The following is a 27,764-nucleotide window of genomic DNA, read 5'->3' on the forward strand; positions in this document are numbered from 1 at the left end:
GCATATAATGTCACAAAAACCCAGAAGACAGCTAAATGCAACACTAACCTTTGATGATCTTCATCAGATGACACACCTAGGACATTATGTTATACAATACATGCATGTTTTGTTCAATCAAGTTCATATTTATATCAAAAACCAGCTTTTACATTAGCATGTGAAGTTCAGAACTAGCAAACCTCCGGAGGAATTTACTAAATTACTCACGATAAACGTTCACAAAAAATATAACAATTATTTTAAGAATTATAGATACAGAACTCCTTTGTGCAATCGAGGTGTCCGATTTTAAAATAGCTTTTCGGTGAAAGCACATTTTGCAATATTCTGAGTAGATAGCCCAGCCATCACGGCTAGCTATTTAGACACCCACCAAGTTTAGCCCTGACCAAACTCCGATTTACTATTACAAAAGTTTGATTACCTTTGATCTTCTTCGTCAGAATGCACTCCCAGGACTGCTACTTCAATAACAAATGTTGGTTTGGTCCAAAATAATCCATCGTTATATCCAAATAGCGGCGTTTTGTTCGTGCGTTCAAGACACTATCCGAAGTGTAAATAAGGGTCACGAGCATGGCGCAATTCGTGACAAAAAAATTCTAAATATCCCATTACCATACTTCGAAGCATGTCAACCGCTGTTTAAAATCCATTTTTATGCCATTTTTCTCGTAAAAAAGCGATAATATTCCGACCGGCAATCTGCGTTTAGGTAAACAGACAAAAGAAAACAAAGCATGGGGTCGACGCGGGCACGCGCCTGAGTCTCACAGTACTGTAACCAGCCACTACCCAAACGCGCTACTTTTTTTCAACCAGAGCCTGCAAAGCCACGATTCAGCTTTTTGCCGCCTTCTGAGAGCCCATGGGAGCCGTAGGAAGTGTCACGTAACAGCAGAGATCCTCTGTAATGGATAGAGATAATCAAGAAGGGCAAGAAATTGTCAGACAGGCCACTTCCTGCATGGAATCTTCTCAGGTTTTGGCCTGCCATATGAGTTCTGTTATACTCACAGACACCATTCAAACAGTTTTAGAAACTTTAGGGTGTTTTCTATCCAAAGCCAATAAGTATATGCATATTCTAGTTACTGGGCAGGAGTAGTAACCAGATTAAATCGGGTACGTTTTTTATCCAGCCGTGTCAATACTGCCCCCTAGCCCTAACAGGTTAATCCAACCACACTGTCCGATTTCAAAAATGTAACAAAGCAAACTTTGCAATAATCTGAGTACAGCGCTCAGACATCAAAACAAGCCACACAGATACCCGCCATTTTGGAGTCAACAGAAGTCACAAATAGCATTATAAATATTCACTTAACTTTGATGATCTTCATCGGAAAGCACTCCCAGGAATCCCAGTTCCATAATAAATGTTAGTTTTGTTCGATAAAGTTCATCTTTATGTCCAAATACCTCCATTTTGTTTGCGCGTTCAGTCGAGTAATCCAAATTCACTGTGCTCGCGCAGTAACTTCAGAAAAGTTATATTACAGTTCGTAGAAACATGTCAAACGATATATAGAATCAATCTTTAGGATGTTTTTATCATAAATCTTCCATAATATTCCAACCGGACGATTCCTTTGTCTTCAGAAATGAAAAGGAACACACCTAACTCGCACGGGAGCGTGCACGATTGAGCTCATGTCATTTTCTCAGTCATCTGACTCCAATGGCTCTTATTCTCTCCCTATTCACAGTATAAGCATGAAACAACGTTCTAAAGACTGTTGACATCTAGTGGAAGCCTTAGGAAGTGCAAAATGACCCCACAGACACTGTGTATTAGATAGGCAATCACTTGAAAAACTACAAACCACAGATTTCCACACTTCCTGGTTGGATTTTTTCTCAGGTTTTTGCCTGCCATATGAGTTCTGTTATACTCACAGACATCATTCAAACAGTTTTAGAAACTTCAGAGTGTTTTCCATCCAAATCTACTAATAATATGCATATCCTACCTTCTGGGCCTGAGTATCAGGCAGTTTACTACGGGCATGCTTTTCATCCGGACATCAAAATACTGCCCCCTACCCCGATGAAGTTAACAAGAAATTTGTGGAGTGGTTGAACAACAACTTTGAATGACTCCAACCTAAGTGTATGTTAACTTCTGACTTCAACTGTAGGCGAAGGTTTAATGGACTGAAAGCAACACCCAGGACTGCTGGTACGCCATAGTTCTACACTGAAATTATATTCTAAGTTGTTATATTATCTTTGATTTGGACAACATCATGCCTGGGCTGTGTTCAACAGGGCACAATATTGTGGAACTGTAACGGCTCTCATTGGTGGTAGAAGTGGACCAAGGCGCAGCGTGGTAAGTGTTCATGATACTTTTATTCACAAAAACACTTCAACAAAATACCAAAGTAACAAAACAAAAGTGCACAGTTCTGTCAGGCACAGATACTAAACAGAAAACAAGATCCCACAAACTCAGGTTGAAAACAGGCTGCCTAAGTATGATTCCCAAAAACAAAGAAACAGAAAACATAGAATTTCCCACCCGTGTCACACCCTGATCTAACCAAACATAGAGAATAACAAGGATCTCTAAGGTCAGGGCGTGACAGGAACGTTTAGATAGAAACATATCATGTAGAACAGATGTCTCTCTACAAACATGTAGACTAAGGAACCATGTTCTATTCATATTTATATTTGCGACGCTCAAGGTTTACCTATGGAACGTGGCCCTAGTGCAGCTTGAATAGAAATACGTGAGATCATTCACTTCTTGGTAACAGATGTTGCTGACCATATGAATATGTTAAATTATAAATACTACTGTCATAGAACAGCTTGTGCCAATTTTGGACTTTCTGATCTGTCTGATACCTGGGACAAACGTACTACTGTGTGAGGTGACTATCAGTGGTGGGAAAAGCACCCAATTGTTCTACTTGAGTAAAAAATAAAGGTACCTTAATTTAAAATGACTTAAGTGAAAATCACCCAGCAAAATACTACTTGAGTAAATGTCTAAACGTATCCGGTTCTAAATGTACTTTAGTACAGTGGTGGAAAAAGTACTCAATTGTCATACTTGAGTAAAAGTAAAAAGTACAAGTAAATGCAATACATCAAAATTCCTATATTAAGCAAACCAGATGGCACCATTTTCATGTTTTCTTTTTATTTAGGGACAAACAGAAGCACACTCAGACATCATTTACAAACGCAGTATTTGTGTTTAGTGAGTCCGCCAGATCAGAGGCAGTAGGTATGACATCGCGTTATATTGATAGGTGAGTGAATTAGACCATATTGCTACCCTGCCTGAGCATTCTAAATGTAACAAGTACTTTTGGGTGTCAGGGAAAATGTATGGAGTAAAAGTACATATTTTCTTTAGGAATGTAGTGGAGTAAAAGGAAATGTTGTCAAAAATATAAATAGTAAAGTACAGATACCCCCAAAAACGACTTAAGTAGTACTTTAAAGTATTTTTACTTAAGTAATTTACACCACTGGTGACCAGTCACATAATGTCCGTGTTAAATACTTAGTCAGGGGCCAAGATGCCAAGATCACTGATGTTACTTCTAGCACTACAAATACTGAGCTCGTGTACATCAAACCTGGTTTGAAATACTATTTGAAATCTTTCAAATATTTTGAGTGTTTGTTTTAGACTGCCTGGAGTGACATTTGTGCAGGATTTACAATTTTGGGAGTTTTCTATCAGCTCTATTGCAAGAGGTAAGCTCAATCAAACACAGCTAAAGTATTTGAAATGATTTCAAATACAATTTGAACCCAGGTCTGGTATGCATCACATGCTAGTAAGTGCTCGATTCCAGAACCCAACAGGTTTAGTAATAGGTGCCGTGAAGATCCAATCCAAAGCTTGAGTCATGGCTAATTTTCAGTCATTCAGGCAGGCAGCAAAGCATAAGAAAAAAGACACCAATATACTTTTTACAGGAAAAAATATAAAATGTACAGCTCCTTGTCATGTGATCAAAAGGAAACAGGGCCCAAAAAACATGAGAATAAGATGCCAGTAAGAGAGGGAGAGAAAAGAGAGAGAAACAGAGAGAGAGAGCGAGAGAGAGATGCGGCGAGAGAGAGAAGCGCAGAGAGAGAGAGGCGGAGAGAGAGAGATGCGGCGAGAGAGAAAGGCGGAGAGAGAGAGCGGCGCAGAGAGAGAGAGAGAGGCAGAGTTGCAAAGAGAGAGAGAGGTAGAGAGAGAGAGAGAGCACGAGAGAGAGCACGAGAGAGAGCACGAGAGAGAGAGAGAGAGAGAGAGAGAGAGAGAGAGTGAGCGAGAGAGCAGATGCAGGCACAGTAGTCCCTGGCCGGTCTCGAGCCTGAGGCTTAACACTTCCATCCCCTCAGCATGTCCTCCTGCTCTCTGCCTGAATGGCAACCTATTCCCTTTAAAATGCACTACATTTGAATAGGGCCCATCTGGTCAAAAGTATCAAATCAAATCAAATTTTATTGGTCACATACACATGGTTAGCAGATGTTATTGCGAGTGTAGCGAAATACTTATGTCCACTAAATAAGGAAGAGGCCCATTGGGGCTCTGGTCAAAAGTACTGCACTTTATAGGGAATAGGGTGCCATTTGGGATTCAGACCCAGTCTCCACACAAATATTTGGGATTCGTAATAATGACAGATTGCTTCATCAAACAGTTCCTTGATAAACACACATTTCAGCAGAGAAATGACCATTTATGGAATCACATCTAAAGAGGAACCCCCATACACAAGTGGATAGTACGTTAAGCAAATTAGATATGCCTACAGTGCATTTGGAAAGAATTCAGGCCCCTTCCCCTTTTCCACATTTTGTTATCTTACAGCCTTATTCTAAAATTGATTAAATACAACTTTTCCTCATCAATCTACACACAATACCCCGTAATGACAAATCAAAAACAGGTTTAGACATTTCTGCAAATGTATTAAAAATTTAAAACAGAAATACCTTATTTACATAATTATTCAGACCCTTTGCTATGAGACTCGAAATTGAGCTCAGGTGCACATGTTTCCATTGATCATCCTTGAGATGTTTCTACAACTTGATTGGAGTCCACCTGTGGTAAATTGATTGGACATGATTTGGAAAGGCACACACCTGTCTATATAAGGTCCCACAGTTGACTGTACATGTCAGAGCAAAAACCAAGCCATGAAGTCGAAGGAATTGTCCGTAGAGCTCCTAGACTGGATTGTGTCGAGGCACAAATCCGGGGAAGGGTACCGCAAACTTTCGGCAGCATTGATGGTCCCCAAGAACACAGTGGCCTCCATCATTCTTAAATGGAAGAAGTTTAGAACCACCAGAACTCTTCCTAGAGCAAGAACCCGATGGTCACTCTGACAGAGCTCCAGAGTTCCTCTGTGGAGATGGGAGAACCTTCCAGAAGGACAACCATCTCTGGAGCACTCCACCAATCAGGCCTTTATAGTAGAGTGGCCAGACGGAAGCCACTCCTCAGTAAAAGGCACATGACAGCCCACTTGGAGTTTGCCAAAAGGCACCTAAAGGACTCTCAAACCATGACAAACAAGATTCTCTGGTCTGATGAAACTAAGATGGCCTGAATGCCAAGCGTCACGTCTGGAGGAAACCTAGCACCATCCCTACGGTGAAGCACGGTGGCAGCAGCGTCATACTGTGGGGATGTTTTTCAGCAGCAGGGACTGGGAGATTAGTCAGGATCTAGGGAAAGATGAATGGAGAAAAGTACATAGAGATCCTTGATGAAAACCTGCTCCAGAGCGCTCAGGACCTGACTGGGATGAAGGTTCACCTTCCAACAGGACAACAACCCTATGCACACAGCCAAGACAACGCAGGAGTGGCTTCGGGACAATTCTCTGAATGTCCTTGAGTGGCCTAGCCAGAGCCTGGACTAGAACCCATCAAACATCTCTGGTGAGACCTGAAAATAGCTGTGCAGCAATGCTCCCCATCCAATCTGACAGAGCTTGAGAGGATCTGCAGGGAAGAATGGGAGAAACTCCCCAAATATAGGTGTGCCAAGCTTGTAGTGTCATGGTTATCAAGGAACCAAGTAGACTCAAGGCTGTAATCGCTGTAGAAGGTGCTTCAACAAAGTACTAAGTAAAGGGTCTGAATACTTATGTAAATTACATATTTCAGTATTTGCAAAAATGTCTAAAAACCTGTTTTCGCTTTGTCATTATAGGGTATTGTGTGTAGATTGCGGATTTTTTTTTTTTATTTAATCCATTTTAGAATAAGGCTGCAATGTAACAAAATGTGGAAAAAGTCAAGGGTCTGAATTCTTTCCGAAGGCGCTGTAGATAGATAGATTATGTTTATTACTAATCTCTATTGTTGCTTGTGCGGGCCCGACTGCTACTGGCTAGAGGCTGTAGCGGATGGCGCTGCGCTGTTTAACCCGATATCTGTGTATATAGTCCGCTATACGCAGCAATCAATTTAATTTGCACAACATTGTATGCAATGATCCGAAAGAGTTATCTTAAAATCAATCGGACTGGGGAAGTTTTCTCGTTTTTATTAATAGGGTGCGACAATATGCCAGTCATAACGGCTGGAATACACCGGCAGTACGTGACATCACTATCTATACAGCGTTATAAATAGGTGACGGTTAGTATGAAGCTTCTGCGCATATCCACTGACTGAGTGTTATCGTATGCGGATGGACTCATCCCGGTCTGTTCGCCTATAGCCATCATCTCTTTCGCTGTTAAGACGTTCAAGGATACGGCCCATTTTGAGAGAACCTGCTATGCTAAATAGCCATCCACTCTCATAAACAGGTTCCCTTTTCAAACAACCAAAATGCACACCATATAATAAGCGCTACAAATAAATATGGTGAATGTAAGGCACCATATTATGAGACATAAAACAATAATCCACATAGGATGCAGAATTTCTGCATGCACACAAATTATGGGGATAGCCTAATAATTCCACTTACATGGTCCGTGCCCCTGTCGATCCCAGACGGTAACGCAGAACGAGAAGACATTTTCCCTGAGTTTTTCCAGAATTACTCTTTGTTTGCGCTTCTAATATTTACAGGATCAGGCTCCACTGATAATAACATTCGACATCGGCAGTTCCGCAGCTGAGACCAGGTCCAAATCAATCTGCTTCTTCTCCAACCCGCGAAGCCGTGATCGAGAGGAGACTTCTGCCAATCATGGTTGCAGCAGCCAACCGATATCGGGGGTGTCCTCAAGCAAGCTGCATTTCTCTGGCAAAATTCGCTCAATTCGGTAATTTTGCACGAAAAGGAACGCAAACCCACGACTAAACGTAAATTATGGACTAACACAGGGTGATGTTTGGCCAAAGCCCAATGTTTCTGTAGCGCCTCTCCACCCCCTGCCTCAGTTTGGCATACAAAACAAATATGGCTTCGGGAGGAGCGTCCCCGTTTATAATAATACAACTGTATGATCTACCAATGCCCCATCGCTGTCCTGCATGCAACCGACGGTGATTGCATCACTCCACGGGAAAACATAGGGTATTTTGCACGAAAAGGCCGAATCGTTCATAACCCGATTGTCCTGGTGGCTGCTCCGTGGGATGCGCCAATTCTCCCGTCAAAGACGCTTACTGACACATCCACCGATCGAAAACGCACTGCCTATTTTATGAGCGTAAACTTGAGCGTAAAATAAACCTATCCAAAACTGCAGAGGGAATGAGCGGGTTTAAATCACTGACCCATCTTCAATATGTCTTATGTCTACTGCATCATTTATGTAGCCTATTGTTTGTTCTTGCATTTGTATCCAAACCGTTACAGTACATTACGATCGGCGCTATCCCGATTGGTTAGCTATAGCCTAAGCCAGTATTTAGATAAACAAACACCCCGCCACGCTCTCCAATGCATCAATCCATTTTTAAGGTATTCTCCCAACCACAGGCATCACTCCAGAGCAGGTGCACAAATTGGGATTATTGTAGGCTAGCCTACAGATCGACCAATATACCTTCTCTAGTCAAATCGGGAGCCTGGCCATTTTTTATGATATGAAGATTCATATGAATAAATTATTCCAAAGGGTAGAGTTAATTGGACATCACTTTTGGTATTGTAGACTTGGACTAGCCTAATTACAACTATGTTGCAAATAAAATCAGGACTAGGCCAAAAGTGTATAGCCTAATATTAAAGTGTATAAGAAGTAAAGGAAGTCAAATGTTTGCACATCTAAATCGTATATAAAAACAAAAATTGTATGTGTTATAAAATGCAAGCCACAGCTGAGGGTAGACGATGTAACAATGTGTCGTTACATGGTTATAACAGTTAAGCAGCCTTTGTAACAACAATGTTGATATTTTGATTTGAGCAAATATAGGTCAGTCTTTATTGTTGTGAATTTTGATTTGGGTGGGGGTGCAATGGGGTAAAAATAGGATCTAACAGTTTCTCAGTCATAGGGTTGCAAAATTCCTCCAAACAGAATTTGGGGAAAGTCACTGGAATTTGGCACCCCTTAGCTAACCCTTTTCCGAACCTTAACCTAAATCTCTTAACCTGCTGCGTTATCTATCCAAACCTGCTACGTAAATTCTCCTAAACTTTGTCAATAGTTCTCTTAAACTGCAACATAAATTCTCCTAAACTTTGTCATTAGTTCTCTTAAGCTGCAACATAAATTCTCCTGAACTTTGTCTTTATCATAAATTCTAACGAAGCAACAAGCAGCCTGGTCTCAGAGCAAGACGTATAATACGTTACGACGTCCAATTCATCCATATAAATGGAGGGATACAAATTTACATCCCAAATCCTAAGAATTTCCCTGAAACCATACAAATCAATGCTATTGTGCCCTTGTGTAAAGCACCTAACCCTAAATTGCTCTCCATCCAGCGGAGCTGCTGTGGCTGACCCTGTGCTCTGGTCAAAAGTAGTGCACTATATAGGGAATAGGGTGCCATTTGGGACGTAAACCATGTCTATATGCAGCATTGTCTATTAACACATATACTATCAGCACATACTAACACATGAGTTTGGTGATATTGATGCTAGAGCAACCAAGTAGATTGGGATCCTTTCCTATTCAGGTATGGGCCTTGTTCAAATACACACAACATGCATCTTTCCTCCCTTCCTTCCTCCCTTGAGCTTATGTGAATTGGTGAAATTAATGTAGTGGAAATCTTGATGTTAGATAGGTGATTACTTCAAGGAAGTGTGAAAGGATGGAAGGAAGTATGTTTTTAAACAATGCCCTTGGTCTACCCAGCAGGGGCACAACCCTGCAGTGCTTTAAAGCTTCCAGCAGATGGTACCAGTGTGTTGTCACAAAATCACACAGTAACTTTTTCACCAAACCTAATCTAGAAATACCTTTCATATAAAGTAATTGCCTTTCACAATGCAATGGTCACAGTACTTTTCATATGATTCTCTTCTCATTTGTTTAAATACATTTGACCATCACTTAATCCAACTGCGCTTAAAGTTTAATCACTTCACCATTTGGTAAACCTATAGATTTTAAACTGGTTTGTCTACTATAAATGGATTTTGAGAACTACAGAAATAAAATGTGTGTTTGTTAGGTATAAACATCTAAATTACGTGTATGATACCTGATAACCATACATAATGACTACTCGTTATTGCTAATTGATTTCACATAGTTATAACCACAATATGTTCACCATATAAAAGAGTGTGTGTGAACACTTGCAATTTCTTTCAATATAGAGCAGGATAGATAGCAAGGGAGAGGAAGAAATCAAAGAGCTTGTAGACAAGGGGCCCGTCAGAGAGATGGGCATGGGCCCCGTCAAAGATGTGGACATAAGAGAGAGGGAACTGTTGTGTGTGACGCTCGTCAAAAGGAGTAGACCAAGGTGCAGCGTGTTGAGTGCTCATGATAAATATTTATTTAAACTCAGAACACTAAAGCAAAACAACAAATAACGGAAAACGAACGTCACGTTCTGCAGGCTTTACAGAGCTGTACAAAAACAAGATCCCACGACACCAGGTGGAAGAAAAAAAAACAGCTTAAGTATGATCTCCAATTAGAGACAACGAGGACCAGTTGCCTCTAATTGGAGATCATCCCAAACAAAACAAACATAGAAATACAAAACTATAACATGAACATAGAAATACAAAACATAGAAAAACACCCCCTGTCACGCCCTGACCTACTCTACCATAGAAAATAACATCTTACTATGGTCAGGACGTGACATTGTGTCTAATGATTTCCGGGCCATCATTGTTGACCATGTGGCAAAAAGAGGCATTACCATGGCAGAGGCTGACAGATTAGTTCACCTCAGTCTGACAAGATCAACTGTCAATTCAATCATGGAAACATTTCACCAACTAAACCGATAAGTCTGCAGGATATGTACTATGCTTTACCATTACATTTACAGTAAATGACATTATAATTAGTGTAAATTCACGGAACATGTTATGGTATTCGTACAGTATGATTTATTGACTGTATACTCTGTCCTACCCTCAGAAGTAATAGAAGACACTATGGTGGTTGCCGTGTGCTGACCGTCCAGCAGTGGTTGAAAGGGTGAGGGCCAGGAATGGCATATGGCTGTCCGAAATAAAGCAGGCTATTGAGGAGAACGATGACATCTTTGCCGATGTGGCATCCATCAGCCTACCAACAATCACCCCGCCTTTTGAGGCGGCACCAGGTATCTATGAAACACATTTACCTGGTACCTTTTGAGAGAAACAACGACCGGGTGAAACAATTGCTGGCCAAGGATGTTCGGGTACAGCACTATATACTGTATTACTGTTAAAATGATGCACGTGTTACTTCACAATACCATATTGGATCTATATTGTAAAAATAACTCATCAAAATATATTTTTAGAGGGTGATGGTGCTTGATGCTGCTTTGAACCATCACAAGTATATCTTTGTTGATGAAGCAGGCTTCAAAATGGCCAAAACTCAGCGCCGTGGGCAGAACCTCATTGGTAAATGGGCGACCGTCCAAGTGCCTGGACAACGTGGGAGAAACATCTCCATGTGCACAGCTATCTATGACGATGGTATGGTAGAACGTAGGCCATTACTTGGATCCTATAATGCTGTGCACCCCATTGTGTTTCTCAATGAAATTGAGCAGGCCTGTCAAGGTGAAGGGGTCACCTATGTCATTGTGTGGGACAATGTCAGGTTCCACCATGCAGAGGTTTTTCAGGAATGGTTTTGGGCCCTTCCCCAATTCTTGACCCTATACCGGCCCCCATACACTCCTTTCCTCAACCCTATTTCTTTCAGCATAGAGGTGGAATGTGTTTACGATCATCATCCCCATGAGCGTGCCACCCTACTTCTGGCCATGGATGAGGCACACAACGTTAAACTTGGATTTGCCATGCCAAAAGGTTTTTCCCAGGGTGCACAAACAATGAGGACATTCACTGTGACATTCATTTAATTAGTTGTGACATTCATTTAATTAGTTTAATTTAATTTCTTACATTTGATTACAGACAGTACACCTATATGTTGCAATTATATCAGATTATTTTATTTTTTGCATGAGTGATTGTAGAGGATGTCTTCATTGAAATCACCTTTGATTACACATTGCATAGATATTATGGAAATTATCAATTTTCTGTACATTTTGTTTGGTAACGTAAGTGTATTGCCTAAAGTGAAAACTGTAATTTACAGTACTGTAGCATATTACTTTCAGCACTTCTAAGGGCGATTTGAAACGTGTATCTTGCATGGTTTGCTATTGGATTAACTGGTAGTTAAAACAACTTGAAAATATATCATTATTTTGTGTTTCGGTGATTAAACCAATGTTCTCATTACATTTCACAACTTATATTTTCAATCCATGGTCGTTTGGTGAGAGATGTTTACAATCCAAATGAATGCACAATGGCAGGTTTTTAATGAAAGCTTGGCTGCGTTACGTGTGACCAGTTTTGAGTTTTGTACTAAGGGTTATGAAAATGTACCACATGCAGTGCGTTCAGAAAGTAAATCAGACTCCTTGACTTTTTCCACATTTTGTTACGTTACAGCCTTATTCTAAAATTGATAAAATAATTTCCCCCCTCAAATCTACACACAATACCCCATAATGACAAAGCGAAAACAGGTTTTTAGACAACAGGGTCAAACCACAACTCCCAATGATGAAAGATGGCAGGGGGTTCACGCAGAGGTGACAGGACTCGCAGAGGACTAATTTTTGTATTTTCTCCCAAGGTATGATTGTTATCTCTCCAGGGAGAGCATGATGTCCCTGCCACATGTTTGGGACTAACATAGCGCAAATGTTCTTCCAAAAAAAAGCCCCTTCAGTAAATTAGCCAACTGTACATGTTGACATGTATGATGCACCATCTTCCACCAGTTGAAGCTCATTTACTGTACTTCTACACAATTTGAAAACTCAAAAATTAAAAAAAAATGTCTCCCAGATATTATCATTTCCATATTTATTTGATATTGGGTTTGGCAGGTGTAATGTAGAATGTCATGTACAATGTACTGCTCATCCTCATCATACATTGGCTACATTGACTCATTTAGCATACTTGTGGAAAAGTGCATACGGTGCAACATGAAATAGATGCATAATACACGCTATCAAGGCCGACTTCAAATACTGACATCAATGTGAAGGTAACCGGAGCATAAAACAGCTGACTGCAAACTTTGGCAGATAAATCCTACACATGCGTTAAAATAAAAGGCATACATCAAAGGAATTACTTAGGCCTACAATCGACAAGGACCCATAAAGACAAACTCAACCAAGGAATGAGGAAAAATCAACACATTAAGGTGTTGCCTGTGATTCCGCACTGCTGAATGGACAGTTTCTCTATCCGGTAGCCAGCTAGAATTAGGCTATTCAGTTTGTGGGCAGTTTTTCTGGGCACAGTTGAGATAGCCTACAATGCTTATATGAAAATGATAATGTGCCCGCAGATCTTTAGAAATTGTAGGATCAATTGTAAATTGTCACTCATATGACAAAGGTGCAGATCCCCAGCTATAGGCTATATGAAGTCACCCTTGTGGAATGCCGCGGGTGCTCTTCCCCCCGACATTGTTGCTTCTGCATTCAGAGACGTTCCTTATAATGTGTGCGCCCAGCTCATTTTTGTATTTGCCTGTCTGCATTATTCGCCAGGAAGGGAATCATTCTGCAAATATCGAAGCATTGCATCAACAAGGTTTCTGAGAATATTGAAACATTGTATCAATGAACTAGGCGGTTATTAGAATATTGAAACATGTTGTATTAACAATACTGCTCCGAGAATATTAATATTGCAATATAGTAGCCAGCGCTATTATATCAATTATCATTCTGTCACTGCATGACAACACACATTTGTTATAGCCTACAATTGTTACTGTCTTTGAAGCCAAAAACAAGGCATGTGTTTTGAGGAAATGCTTTAAATACCAAGTTGTCCAGTTGTTTATTTTCATACCAATAGGTCTACATGAAACCAAATTTCACTAGCCTACTTGGCGAATAAATGAAAATAACAATTATGCTTACAGCTATCAAAACCTATATTTTAATAGCAATAAAACAGCTTTTGGTTTCGAATGGTCACCAAAAGGGAGGTTCCCTACCTCCCAATTAAATGAACCCCTGGCTATCAGATTACAACAAGGCTTACAAGGCCAACTTCAAATGCCAACATCAAATTCAAAGCAATTGGTGCATTGCCTAAACAGCTGACCTGCAAAGCAAATGGCCCTGTCTCTGCCCTCTGCTTTCTAAAAGTGACAGAAAAGTTTCACAGGCTGGCAGCTGCTCTCTGAGCAATGGTCCACATGGTCCTGAAGCCATCCAATTCATACACAGCCAATGCATTTTAATCAGGTTTGGAATGATTTTAGTCTAGATTTTTATTGTTGTTGCCTACCCATTGTTAGGTTCTAATTCTCAGAGTAAAGACTAAACGGACACTATGAAAGCTTAACCCAAGTTTATTCTTCCCAGAGGGTCAATAAAACTGCATTTAGACAAAGACATTGTTCACACAATCACTGATATTTAACCATTTCTCTATGTTGAGTCTCCTCCTATACAGTGAGGGAATTTTTTTAAATGTTTGCCCACTGACAAAGAAAGGATCAGTCTATAATTTTAATGGTAGGTTTATTTGAACAGTGAGAGACAGAATAACAACAAAAAAATCCTGAAAAACGCATGTCAAAAATGTTATAAATTGATTTGCATTTTAATGAGGGAAATAAGTATTTGACCCCTCTTCAGAACATGACTTAGTACTTGGTGGCAAAACCCTTGTTGGCAATCACAGAGGTCAGATGTTTCTTGTAGTTGGCCACCAGGTTTGCACACATCTCAGGAGGGATTTTGTCCCACTCCTCTTTGCAGATCTTCTCCAAGTCATTAAGGTTTCAAGGCTGACGTTTGGCAATTCAAACCTTCAGCTCCCTCCACAGATTTTTTATGGGATTAAGGTCTGGAGACTGACTAGGCCACTCCAGGACCTTAATGTGCTTCTTCTTGAGCCACTCCTTTGTTGCCTTGGCCGTGTGTTTTGGGTCATTGTCATGCTGGAATACCCATCCATGACCCATTTTCAATGCCTTGGCTGAGGGAAGGAGGTTCTCACCCAAGATTTGACGGTACATGGCCCCGTCCATCGTCCCTTTGATGCGGTGAAGTTGTCCTGTCCCCTTAGCAGAAAAACACCCCCAAAGCATAATGTTTCCACCTCCATGTTAGACGGTGGGGATGGTTTTCTTGGGGTCATAGGCAGCATTCCTCCTCCTCCAAACATGGTGAGTTGAGTTGATGCCAAAGAGCTCCATTTTGGTCTCATCTGACCACAACACTTTCACCCAGTTGTCCTCTGAATCATTCAGATGTTCATTGACAAACTTCAGACGGGCATGTATATGTGCTTTCTTGAGCAGGGGGACCTTGCGGGCACTGCAGGATTCCAGTCCTTCACGGCGTAGTGTGTTACCAATAGTTTTCTTGGTGACTATGGTCCCAGCTACCTTGAGATCATTGACAAGATCCTCCCGTGTAGTTCTGGACTGATTCCTCACCGTTCTCATGATCATTGCAACTCCACGAGGTGAGATCTTGCATGGAGCCCCAGGCTGAGGGAGATTGACAGTTCTTTTGTGTTTCTTCCATTTGCGAATAATCGCACCAACTGTTGTCACCTTCACAGCAAGCTGCTTGGCGATGGTCTTGTAGCCCATTCCAGCCTTGTGTAGTACAAAAAAAAATGAAATTGTATGAAATGTATGCATTCACTACTGTAAGTCGCTCTGGATAAGAGCGTCTGCTAAATGACTAAAATGTAAATGTAAATGTGTAGGTCTACAATCTTGTCCCTGACATCCTTGGAGAGCTCTTTGGTCTTGGCCATGGTGGAGAGTTTGGAATCTGGTTGATTGATTGCTTCTGTGGACAGGGGTCTTCTATACAGGTAACAAACTGAGATTAGGAGCACTCCCTTTTAGAGTGTGCTCCTAATCTCAGCTCGTTACCTGTATAAAAGACACCTGGGAGCCAGAAATCTTTCTGATTGAGAGGGGGTCAAATACTTATTTCCCTCAATAAAATGCAAATCAATTTATAACATTTTTTTACATGCATTTTTCTGGATTTTTTTGTTGTTATTCTGTCTCTCACTGTTCAAATAAACCTACCATTAAAATTATAGACTGATAATTTCTTTGTCAGTGGGCAAACGTACAAAATCAGCAGGGGATCAAATACTTTTTTCCCTCACTGTACATCTGAACAAACATTGTTTCTTTATTGCTTAAGCAGGAAACTAAGTAATACGGTCCATAAACTTGTATTTCTCCCTTAACATGACCTGACCGGATCTCGACCCCCCCTCATCATTAATCCATGGCTCTCTCCCCTTATCAATGCCTGTCACGTGATCACGTTCCCTACACTCAGTACATTCTAAGCTTAATTGCACACACTATATACCTTCCTCCTACAGATAGCCATTAACTTCTGTTGTAGACCCTCTAAACCTCAGTGACATGAATAAGTATATTTCATATTCTCAGAACCCAACACCATATAACCCCTGCGGGGGGGTGGATTGCTTAAAAATATGCCCGCGCTAAAGACGTCTATATTAGTATTTCTGGTAAGAAATGATAGCACCGATAGAGATGGCAGCTTCGCTTCTAGTCCTTAAGAAACTGTGCAGTATTTTGTTTTGTATGTATTATTTCTTAAATTTTTAGCCCTGAAAACCTTAAGTGTTATTACATACAGACGGGAAGAACTATTGGATATCAGAGAGATGTCAATTTACAAGCACAAGCAGCACTACGACCAGGAATACGACTTTCCCAAAGCGTATCCTTTGTCTGCACCTCCCAGGGCATTTTAACTGATTCCAGAGGCCGACCCAAAACAATGCCGTCGGAGGAGAGGGTGCTTCCAGTGCGCGCACACTGCCCACCGCTTTTGAGTATATTACTCTAAAGTCCAGTCCCTAGTGATCAAAGTCGACGAAATTAGGGCAAGAGTTGCTTTCCAAAGAGATATCTGGGATTGTAACATACTCTGTTTCACGGCGACATGGCTAGCTGGGGACATGCTGTTGGAGTCCGTACAGCCAACGGGATTTTCAGTACATCGCGCCAACAGGAACAAACATCTCTCCGGTAAGAAGAAGGACGTGGGTGTATGTTTCATGATTAACGACTCATGGTGTAATTGTAACAACATACAATAACTCAAGTCCTTTTGTTCACCTAACCTAGAATTCCTCACAATCAAATGCTGACCGTATTATCTCCCAATGGGACTCTCCTCGGTTATCGTCACAGTTGTGTATATCCCCCCGCAAGCGGATACCAAGATGGCCATCAAGGAACTTCACTGGACTTTATGCAAACTGGAAACCATATATCCTGAGGCTGCATTTATTGTAGCTGGGAATTTCAACAAAGCTAATTTGAGAACAAGACTGCCTAAATTCTATCAGCATCGATTGCAATAAACAAGTGAGTAATACGCTCGACCATTGCTACTCTAACTTCCGCGATGCAATCAAGGCCCTCCCCAGCCCTCCTTTTGGCAAATCTGACCATGACTCCATCTTGTTGCTCCCCTACTATAGGCAGAAACTGAAACAGGAAGTGCCCGTGCTTAGGTCTATCCAATGCTGGTCTGACCAATCGGATTCCACGCTTCAAGATTGCTTCTGTCATGAAGTTGCCCTCTGAGTACAGCAAGCACAGTTGACCCCCTACCCCTGCACCATCCCCCTACTTCTGCACCATCTCCCTCTGTCTCCTACACCCAGGCTGCTGTGGTCAGAAGGCGGTCGTAAATTCCAAAGGGAATGTCCTGCCTCATGGCCACAGTGTTGAGACAGAGTGGTTTCATAGAGAGACAAAGGAATTCTTCCACCTCACAGTATGGGGGAACCAAACGACATTTATGTTCTGGAGAAGGTATAAAAGATCGGTAAAGAATCCAGCTACGAGCTGGTCCGTTTGGTACAATGTTGTGAAACTCATGAGAGACAATACGGCAATATTACCATAATAAAGTTTATATACTAGCCTCAGCAATGAGACTTACATCTAATGGTTGTTTAAAATTAATGAATAAGGATTAACCTATTTGGAATATGTTGGGATGCTTGTAAGATGTTAATGTGAGAGAATTGTATTTTCTGTTTAAAGTTTTACCAAGTCACCGGCACGCCCCCAGGGACACAGACAGGACAAGGCGTCATGTGACAGCCTTTTCTACTTTCAGTATATGATCCCCCACCCAGGGTTTCTTTCCTCAGACCGAGCTTACCTCCATTACGAGTGGCTAAAGGTTGCAGACCAGCTTACCTCAATAACGAGAGGGCCAAGGTTTGACCATGCATTCCTCTTCTGAACTTTAACCATACCACGTGGTTAAACTATTAGACTACCGACAGAATAAGAACAAGTCTTTGATATTAATTACTAGTCTGCAGCTAGGAATTCGGTATCATTGAACGCAAAGACCGCCGAAACATCCATTCTATAACGACATTAATGAATGTCACGTTGAAATATCCATTCTAACCGAGAGAGAGAGAGAGAGAGAGAGAGAGAGAACGCAAGGACGAAACTTTCCAACAGAACCAAACTCTCCAACAAAGACCCCGACGACACACTGAGCGTAAATATATATGTTGATGCAATTGTTCCCGAATGAGTGAGCGTTCATGTGCAAAGGATTAGCATATCAATTGTATAATATTCAACTTTGAACCAACTCATTTGTTTAACAAGCCGCCATGCCGTTTTAGCCCACTAGGGCACATGCCTCTACCATTTCTTTGTAACGATACCTACTGTTTTGTATGCTTTCTGTGAATTACTTAGTTTAGTAAATAAATTATTTTAAGACAATTGATGTATGGATGACTTAGTGAAGACAGGGTTCGTGCAGATAAACAACAATTTACGACGTTTGGAATGAGACTGACGCGAGGTAAAAAATACATAATTAAATCAGAAGACTAATCGATCAGATATTATCATATCTAAGAGTTATATTAGGAAAATTATAAAATTGGTGCCCCAACCTCCTAGTTAATTACAGTTACACGATTAATCAGTTAATCGCGTAATAATAATTACAGAGAGTTATTTGATAAACATGTCTTCAGTTTAATGATGCCAAAGACACGACACTTCTCTCACATGGACTGGGATATGTTCCGGGTAGCCTCAGACAATAACATTGACGTATACGCTGGCGCGGTGAGCGAGTTTATAAGGAAGTGTATAGGAGATGTTGTACCCACTGTGACTATTAAAACCTCCCCTAACCAGAAACCGTGGATTGATGGCAGCATTCGCGCAAAACTGAAAGCACATACCACCGCATTTAATCATGGCAAGGTGACTGGAAACATGGCCGAATACAAACAGTGTAGTTATTCCCTCCGTATGGCAATCAAACAAGCAAAGCGTCAGTATTGAGACAAAGCGAGTCGCAATTCAACGGCTCAAACACGAGACGTATGTGGCAGGGTCTACAGACAATCACGGATTACAAAAAGAAAACCAGTCCCGTCGCGGACATCAATGTCTTGCTAGGTCTCAACCAGGTCTCAACCCCACCCTGTGCAACTGGGTCCTGGACTTCCTGACAGGCCATCTCCAGGTGGTGAAGGTAGGAAACAACATCTCCACTCCGCTGATCCTCAACACTGGGGCCCTACAAGGGTGCGTTCTCAGCCCCCTTCTGTACTTCCTGTTCACCCACGACTGCGTGGTCATGCACGCCTCCAACTCAATCATTAAGTTTGCAAACGACACTACAATGGTAGGCTTGATTACCAACAATGACGAGACAGCCTACAGGGAGGAGGGGAAGGCCCTTGGAATGTGGTGTCAGGAAAATAACCTCTCACTCAATGTCAGCAAAACAAATGAGATGATCGTGGACTTCAGGAAACAGCAAAGGGAGCACCCCCATATCCACATCGACGGGACAGCAGTGGAGAAAGTGGAATTTTTTAAGTTCCTCGGTGTACATGTCACGGACAAACTGAAATGGTCCACGCACAGCACCTCTTCAACCTCAGGAGGCTGAAAAAATTGGCTTGTCACCGAAAACCCTCATTAACTTTTACAGGTGCACAATTGAGAGCATCCTGTCAGGCTGTATCACCACCTGGTACGGTAACTGCACCGCCCACAACCGCAGGGCTCTCCAGAGGGTGGTGCGGTCTGCACAACGCATCACCGGGGGCAAACTACCTGCCCTCCAGGACATCTACAACACCCGATGTCACAGGAAGGCAAAAAAGATAATCAAGGGCAATAACCACCCAAGCCACTATCTGTTCACCCCGCTTCCATCGAGAAGGCGAGGTCAGCACAGGTGCATCAAAGCTGGGACAGAGAGTTTGAAAAACAGCTTCTATCTCAAGGCCATCAGATTGTAAAACAGCCAACACTAGCACAGAGAGGCGGCTGCCTATCTACAGACTTGATATCATTGGCCTCTTTAATAAATGGAACACTAGTCACTTTAATAATGCCACTTTAGGAATGCTTACATATCTCGCATTACTCATCTCACAAACTCAGCAAAAAAAGAAACATCCCTTTTTCAGGACCCTGTCTTTCAAAGATATTTCATAAAAATCCAAATAACTTCACAGATCTTCATTGTAAAAGGTTTAAACACTGTTTCCCATGCTTGTTCAATGAACCATAAACAATTAATGAACATGCACCTGTGGAACGGTCGTTAAGACACTAACAGCTTACAGACGGTAGGCAATTAAGGTCACAGTTATGAAAACTTAGGACACTAAAGAGGCCTTACTACTGACTGAAAAACACCAAAAGAAAGATGCCCAGGGTCCCTGCTCATCGGCGTGAACGTGCCTTAGGCATGCTGCATGGAGGCATGAGGACTGCAGATGTGGTCAGGGCAATAAATTGAAATGTCCGTCCTGTAAGACGCCTAAGACAGCGCTACAAGGAGACAGGACGGACAGCTGATCGTCCTCGCAGTGGCAGACCACGTGTAACAACACCTGCACAGGATCGGTACATCCGAACATCACACCTGCGGGACAGGTACAGGATGGCAACAACAACTGCCCGAGTTACACCAGGAACGCACAATCCCTCCATCAGTGTTCAGGCTGAGAGAGGCTGGACTGAGGGCTTGTATGCCTGTCGTAAGGCAGGTCCTCACCAGACATCATGTCGCCTATGTCGCCTACATGTCGCCTATGGGCACAAACCCACCATCGCTGGACCAGACAGGACTGGCAAAAAGTGCTCTTCACTGACGAGTCGCGGTTTTATCTCACCAGGGATGGTGGTCAGATTCGCGTTTATCGTCGAAGGAATGAGCGTTACACCGAGGCCTGTACTCTGAAGCGGGATCGATTTGGAGGTGGAGCTGTCCGTTATGGTCTGGGGCGGTGTGTCACAGCATCATCGGACTGAGCTTGTTGTCATTGCAGGCAATCTCAACACTGTGCATTACTGGGAAGATATCCTCCTCCCTCATGTGGTATCCTGACATCATCCTGACATGACCCTCCAGCATGACAATGCCACCAGCCATACTGCTCATTCTGTGCGTGATTTCCTGCAAGACAGGAATGTCAGTGTTCTGCCATGGCCAGTGAAGAGCCTGGATCTCAATCCCATTGAGCACGTCTGGGACCTGTTGGATCGGAGAGTGAGGGCTAGGGCCATTCCCCCCAGAAATGTCCATGAACTTGCAGGTGTCTTGGTGGAAGTGTGGGGTAACATCTCACAGCAAGAACTGCCAAATCTGGTGTAGTCCATGAGGAGGAAATGCTGTTACTTTTGACCCCCTTTGTTCAGGGACATATTATTCCATTTCTGTTAGTCACATGTCTGTGGAACATGTTCAGTTTATGTCTCAGTTGTTGAATCTTGTTATGTTCTTACAAATATTTACACATGTTAAGTTTGCTGAAAATAAACGCAGTTGACAGTGAGAGGACGTTTCTTTTTTTGCTGAGTCTATCTATTCTTTACTATCTATTTCATCTTAGCCGCTGTGTCAGTGCTCATCCATATATTTTATACTTATATATTCTTATCCCATTCCTTTACTAGATTGTGTGTATGTCACAGTTGACTTGGACTGAAGGCGGAATCAGATGCAGGAGGCAGGTGCTGGAGGTGAGTGTCCTTTTTAATAATTTGACACACAAAACAAAAACCGCGAGGCACAGGGCACTACAGACAGACTGCCTGGGAAAAACACATTCCCAATATTGCGAACAAAATATATATACAGTGGGGGAAAAAAGTATTTAGTCAGCCACCAATTGTACAAGTTCTCCCACTTAAAAAGATGAGAGAGGCCTGTAATTTTCATCATAGGTACACATCAACAATGACAGACAAAATGAGAGAAAAAAATCCAGAAAATCACATTGTAGGATTTTTTATGAATTTATTTGCAAATTATGGTGGAAAATAAGTATTTGGTCAATAACAAAAGTTTATCTCAATACTTTGTTATATACCCTTTGTTGGCAATGACACAGGTCAAACTTTTTCTGTCAAGTCTTCACAAGGTTTTCACACACTGTTGCTGGTATTTTGGCCCATTCCTCCATGCAGATCTCCTCTAGAGCAGTGATGTTTTGGGGCTGTCGCTGGGCAACACGGACTTTCAACTCCCTCCAAAGATTTTCTATGGGGTTGAGATCTGGAGACTGGCTAGGCCACTCCAGGACCTTGAAATGCTTCTTACGAAGCCACTTCTTCGTTGCCCGGGCGGTGTGTTTGGGATCATTGTCATGCTGAAAGACCCAGCCACATTTCATCTTCAATGCCCTTGCTGATGGAAGGAGGTTTTCACTCAAAATCTCACAATACATGGCCCCATTCATTCTTTCCTTTACACGGATCAGTCGTCCTGGTCCCTTTGCAGAAAAACAGCCCCAAAGCATGATGTTTCCACCCCCATGCTTCACAGTAGGTATGGTGTTCTTTGGATGCAACTCAGCATTCTTTGTCCTCCAAACACGACGAGTTGAGTTTTTACCAAAAAGTTCTATTTTGGTTTCATCTGACCATATGACATTCTCCCAATCCTTTTCTGGATCATCCAAATGCTCTCTAGCAAACTTCAGACGGGCCTGGACATGTACTGGCTTAAGCAGGGGGACACGTCTGGCACTGCAGGATTTGAGTCCCTGGCGGCGTAGTGTGTTACTGATGGTAGGCTTTGTTACTTTGGTCCCAGCTCTCTGCAGGTCATTCACTAGGTCCCCCGTGTGGTTCTGGGATTTTTGCTCACCGTTCTTGTGATCATTTTGACCCCACGGGGTGAGATCTTGCGTGGAGCCCCAGATCGAGGGAGATTATCAGTGGTCTTGTATGTCTTCCATTTCCTAATAATTGCTCCCACAGTTGATTTCTTCAAACCAAGCTGCTTACCTATTGCAGATTCAGTCTTCCCAGCCTGGTGCAGGTCTACAATTTTTTTCTGGTGTCCTTTGACAGCTCTTTGGTCTTGGCCATAGTGGAGTTTGGAGTGTGACTGTTTGAGGTTGTGGACAGGTGTCTTTTATACTGATAACAAGTTCAAACAGGTGCCATTAATACAGGTAACGAGTGGAGGACAGAGGAGCCTCTTAAAGAAGAAGTTACAGGTCTGTGAGAGCCAGAAATCTTGCTTGTTTGTAGGTGACCAAATACTTATTTTCCACCATAATTTGCAAATAAATTCATAAAAAATCCTACAATGTGATTTTCTGGATATTTTTTTCTCATTTTGTCTGTCATTGTTGACGTGTACCTATAATGAATATTACAGGCCTCTCTCATCTTTTTAAGTGGGAGAACTTGCACAATTGGTGGCTGACTAAATACTTTTTTCCCCCACTGTATAAGCGGCACAAAAAGGCACGGGGCGCAGCCCGGTAAATCCTCTCTTCGTGAAACTGTCAGAAACAAACCCGTAATAAAACACGGACCACCGTCCTGAGTGGACAATCAACAATCCCGCACAAAACCCCAACTGAAAACACACACTAAATAAGGCCCCACTAATGACAGACACAAAACAGGTGCGGAACAGACAGACGAAACCAGAAGACACAGAACCAACGATCGGTGGCAGCTAATAGGCCGGCGACGACGACCGCCGAGCGCCGCCCGACCGAGGAGGGGCGCCACTTTCGTTGGATCCTGTGACAGTACCCCTCCCCTGACGCCGGCCTCGGGGACGGCCCGGAGGGCGAGGCGCCGGCCGATCCGGTCGACAACGGTGGAAATCCAGCAGCATAGGGGGGTCCAGAACGTCCGCCGCCGGAACCCAGCACCTCTCCTCCGGACCGTACCCCTCCCAGTCCACGAGGTACTGCAGGCCCCCTACCCGACGTCGGGAGTCCAGGATGGCTCGGACTGTGTACGCCGGGACCCCCCCCGATGTCCAGGGGGGGCGGGGGACCTCCAGCACCTCATTGTCCTGCAGCGGACCAGCTACCACCAGCCTGAGGAGAGACACATGAAACGAGGGGTTAATGCGGTAATACGCAGGGAGTTGTAACCTGTAACACACCTCGTTTATCCTCCTCAGGACTTTGAACGGCCCCACAAACCGCGGACCCAGCTTCCGGCAGGGCAGGCGGAGAGGCAGGTTCCGGGTCGAGAGCCAGACTCTATCCCCCGGATTGTACACGGGGGCGTCACTGCGGTGGTGGTCAGCGCTCTCCTTGTGACGTTCGCTAGCCCTCTTTAAACATTCCTGGACCGCGTTCCAGGTCTCCTTAGAGCGCTTGACCCATGCCTCCACCACAGGAGCCTCTGTCTGGCTCTGTTGCCATGGCACCAGGACCGGCTGATACCCCAGCACCACCTGGAAGGGTGACAGGTTAGTGGAGGAGTGGCGCTGAGAGTTCTGGGCCATCTCGGCCCATGGCACGAACTGCGCCCACTCCCCTGGCCGGTCCCGGGAATACGACCGCAGGACCCTGCCCACATCCTGGTTAATGCGCTCTACCTGCCCATTACTCTCGGGGTGGAAACCCGAGGTCAGGCTGACCGAGACCCCCAGCCTCTCCATAAACGATCTCCACACCCTGGACGTAAACTGGGGACCCCGATCAGATACGATGTCCTCGGGCACCCCGTAGTGCCGGAAGACGTGGGTGAACAGGGCCTCGGCGGTCTGCAGGGCCGTAGGAAGACCGGGCAAAGGGAGCAGACGGCAGGACTTAGAGAACCTGTCCACAACGACCAGGATCGCCGTGTTCCCCTGAGACGGCGGGAGATCCGTAAGGAAATCCACCGAGAGGTGAGTCCAGCGCCGTTGTGGAACGGGGAGGGGCTGTAATTTCCCTCGAGGTAGGTGCCTCGGAGCCTTACACTGAGCGCACACCGAACAGGAAGAGACATAACGCCGAACATCCTCAGCCAAGGTGGGCCACCAGTACCTTCCCTTCAGGCCCCGCACTGTCCATTCCACCCCAGGATGACCCGAGGAGGGTAGAGTATGGGACCATCGGATCAGGCGATCGCGAACACCAAGCGGAACGTATTTCCAGCCCACGGGACACTGCGGTGGAGTGGGTTCTGACCGGCCCGCCCGCTCGATGTCCGCATCCACCTCCCATACCACCGGTGCCACCAGACAGGAGGCTGGAAGTATGGGAGTAGGATCGATGGTCCGCTCCTCGGTGTCGTAGAGACGCGACAGTGCGTCAGCCTTCGGTTCCGGGAACCTGGAATGTACGAGAGGGTAAAGTTAAACCTCGTAAAAAACATGGCCCACCTTGCCTGACGGGGATTAAGTCTCCTCGCTGCCCGAATATACTCCAGGTTACGGTGGTCGGTCCAGATGAGAAAAGGGTGACGTGCCCCCTCAAGCCAATGTCTCCACACCGTCATAGCCCTGACCACGGCTAACAGCTCCCGGTCCCCCACATCATAGTTGCGCTCCGCCGGGCTCAGCTTCTTAGAAAAGAACGCACATGGGTGGAGCTTCGGAGGAACGCCCTAGTGCTGCGACAGCACAGCTCCTACCCCAGCCTCGGACGCGTCCACCTCCACTATGAATGGCAAAGAGGGGTCCGGATGCGCCAGAACAGGTGCATTGGTAAACAGAACCTTCAGACGATGGAAGGCTCTGTCCGCCTCTGCCGACCATCGTAGCCGCACCGGCCCCCCCTTCATCAGTGAGGTAATGGGAGCTGCCACTTGGCCAAAACCCCGGATAAACCTCCGATAATAATTAGCGAACCCCAAGAACCGCTGCACCTCCTTCACCGTGGCTGGGGTTGGCCAATTACGCACAGCCGTCACGCGGTCACACTCCACCTCCACCCCCGAGGTGGAAATGCGATATCCTAGAAATGAGACGGCTCGTTTGAAGAACTCACATTTCTCAGCCTTGACGTATAGGTTATGCTCCAGCAGCCGCCCAAGCACTTTACGCACCAGGGACACATGCTCGGCGCGTGTGGCGGAGCAGATCAGGATGTCATCGATGTACACCACCACACCCTGCCCGAGCATGTCCCTAAGGACCTCGTCCACAAAGGATTGGAAGACAGCGGGAGCGTTCTTTAACCCATACGGCATGACAAGGTACTCATAATGGCCTGATGTGGTACTAAATGCGGTTTTCCACTCGCCTCCATCTCGGATACCCACCAGGTTATACGCACTCCTGAGATCCAATTTCGTGAAGAAGCGCGCCCCGTGAAATGACTCCACTGCCGTAGCAATGAGAGGTAGCGGGTAACTGAAACCCACTGTGATAGCATTTAGACCTCTATAGTTAATGCACGGGCGCAGACCTCCCTCCTTCTTCTTCACGAAAAAGAAGCTTGAGGAGACGGGGGACTTAGAGGGCCGAATGTATCCCTGTCTCAAGGACTCAGCGACGTATGTATCCATAGCCACTGTCTCCTCCTGAGACAGAGGATACACGTGACTCCTAGGAAGAACCGCGTCAGCCTGGAGGTTTATCGCACAATCCCCTCGTCGATGTGGGGGTAATAGAGTCGCCTTCGTCTTACTGAAGACGATAGCCAAATCGGCATACTCTGAGGGAATGTGCACGGTGGAGACTTGGTCTGGACTCTCCACCGTAGTCGCACCGATGGAAACTCCTATGCACCTACCTGAGCACTCCCTCGACCACCCCTTAAGAGCCCTCTGCCTCCACGAAATCTGGGGGTTGTGTGTGGCTAGCCAGGGGATTCCCAATACCACCGGAAACGCGGGGGAGTCAATGAGGAACAGGCTGATACGCTCCTCATGACCCCCCCCATGTCTGCATCACCAGTGGCACGGTGACCTCCCCTACTTGGCCTGACCCTAGCGGTCGACTATCTAGGGCGTGCACGGGGAAGGGGTGGTCCAGCTGAACCAGGGGAATCCCTAACCTATTAGCTAACCCACGGTCCATAAAACTCCCAGCTGCACCTGAATCGACTAGCGCCTTATACTGGAAGTGAGGGGAAAATTTAGGAAAACAAACGGAGGTGTACAAGTGATCGACAGGGGGCTCTGGGTGTGGCTGGTGCGGACTCACCTGGGGGGTCGAAGTAGTGCTCCGCCTGCCCTCCGAACTCCCGGAGGGACCTCTCCAGCACCGGTCCACAGTGTGTCCTCTGCGCCCACATCGGGTGCAGGAGAGACCCCCCCTCCGGTCGTCCTCGATGCAGCCCCCCCTATCTCCATGGGCTGTGGAGCGGGAGGACTGGGAGGCGGAACGAACAGGCCCCGACTGGAACGTCCCCGGGCAGCCAGCAGGTTGTCCAATCTAATGGACAAATCCACCAGTTGGTCCAGAGTGGAGGTGTTGTCCCTACAAGCCAGCTCCCGGCGGACGTCCTCGCGAAGGCTGCACCTATAGTGGTCTATCAGGGCCCGCTCGTTCCACCCCGATCCAGCGGCGAGAGTCCGGAATTCTAATGCAAAATCCTGAGCGCTCCTCGTCTCCTGTCTCAAATGGAATAGTCGCTCACCCGCCGCCCTGCCCTCCGGGTGAACGGGTGAACTCAGGGTAGTCGCCCCGGCCGAGTCTGGACCATCCCAGACCGCATTGGCCCATTCCAGGGCTCTACCCGTGAGACACGAGACGAGGACGCTCACCCTCTCTTCGTCGGAGGGCGGGGGGCGGACGGTCGCCAGGTACAGTTCCAGTTGGAGCAAGAACCCCTTGCACCCAGCGGCCGTCCCATCGAACTCCCTGGGCGGTGAAATCCGGATCCCGCC

General features: G+C 44.7%; 1 protein-coding gene across 7 annotated transcripts in view; it reads right to left on the reverse strand.

Annotated features, from left to right (window-relative positions):
* Positions 1-7,884, reverse strand: part of LOC106603692 (MAP/microtubule affinity-regulating kinase 4) — a 52,224-nt gene extending 44,340 nt beyond the window's left edge. For 2 of the 7 annotated variants that reach the window (XM_014197678.2, XM_014197676.2), the window contains exon 1: positions 6,962-7,883. In XM_014197678.2, coding sequence (XP_014053153.1) covers positions 6,962-7,012 — 51 coding nt within the window. In that variant the 5' untranslated portion in view covers positions 7,013-7,883. Of the gene's footprint in view, positions 1-6,961 lie in introns of all 7 variants that reach the window. The other 5 variants (XM_014197682.2, XM_014197680.2, XM_014197677.2 and 2 more) reach the window with 4 other exon arrangements.
* Between the last annotated feature and the right edge of the window lie 19,880 nt (positions 7,885-27,764).

This window comes from Salmo salar, chromosome ssa04, assembly GCF_905237065.1.
Source record: "Salmo salar chromosome ssa04, Ssal_v3.1, whole genome shotgun sequence".
In the NCBI taxonomy this organism is placed as follows: domain Eukaryota; kingdom Metazoa; phylum Chordata; class Actinopteri; order Salmoniformes; family Salmonidae; genus Salmo; species Salmo salar.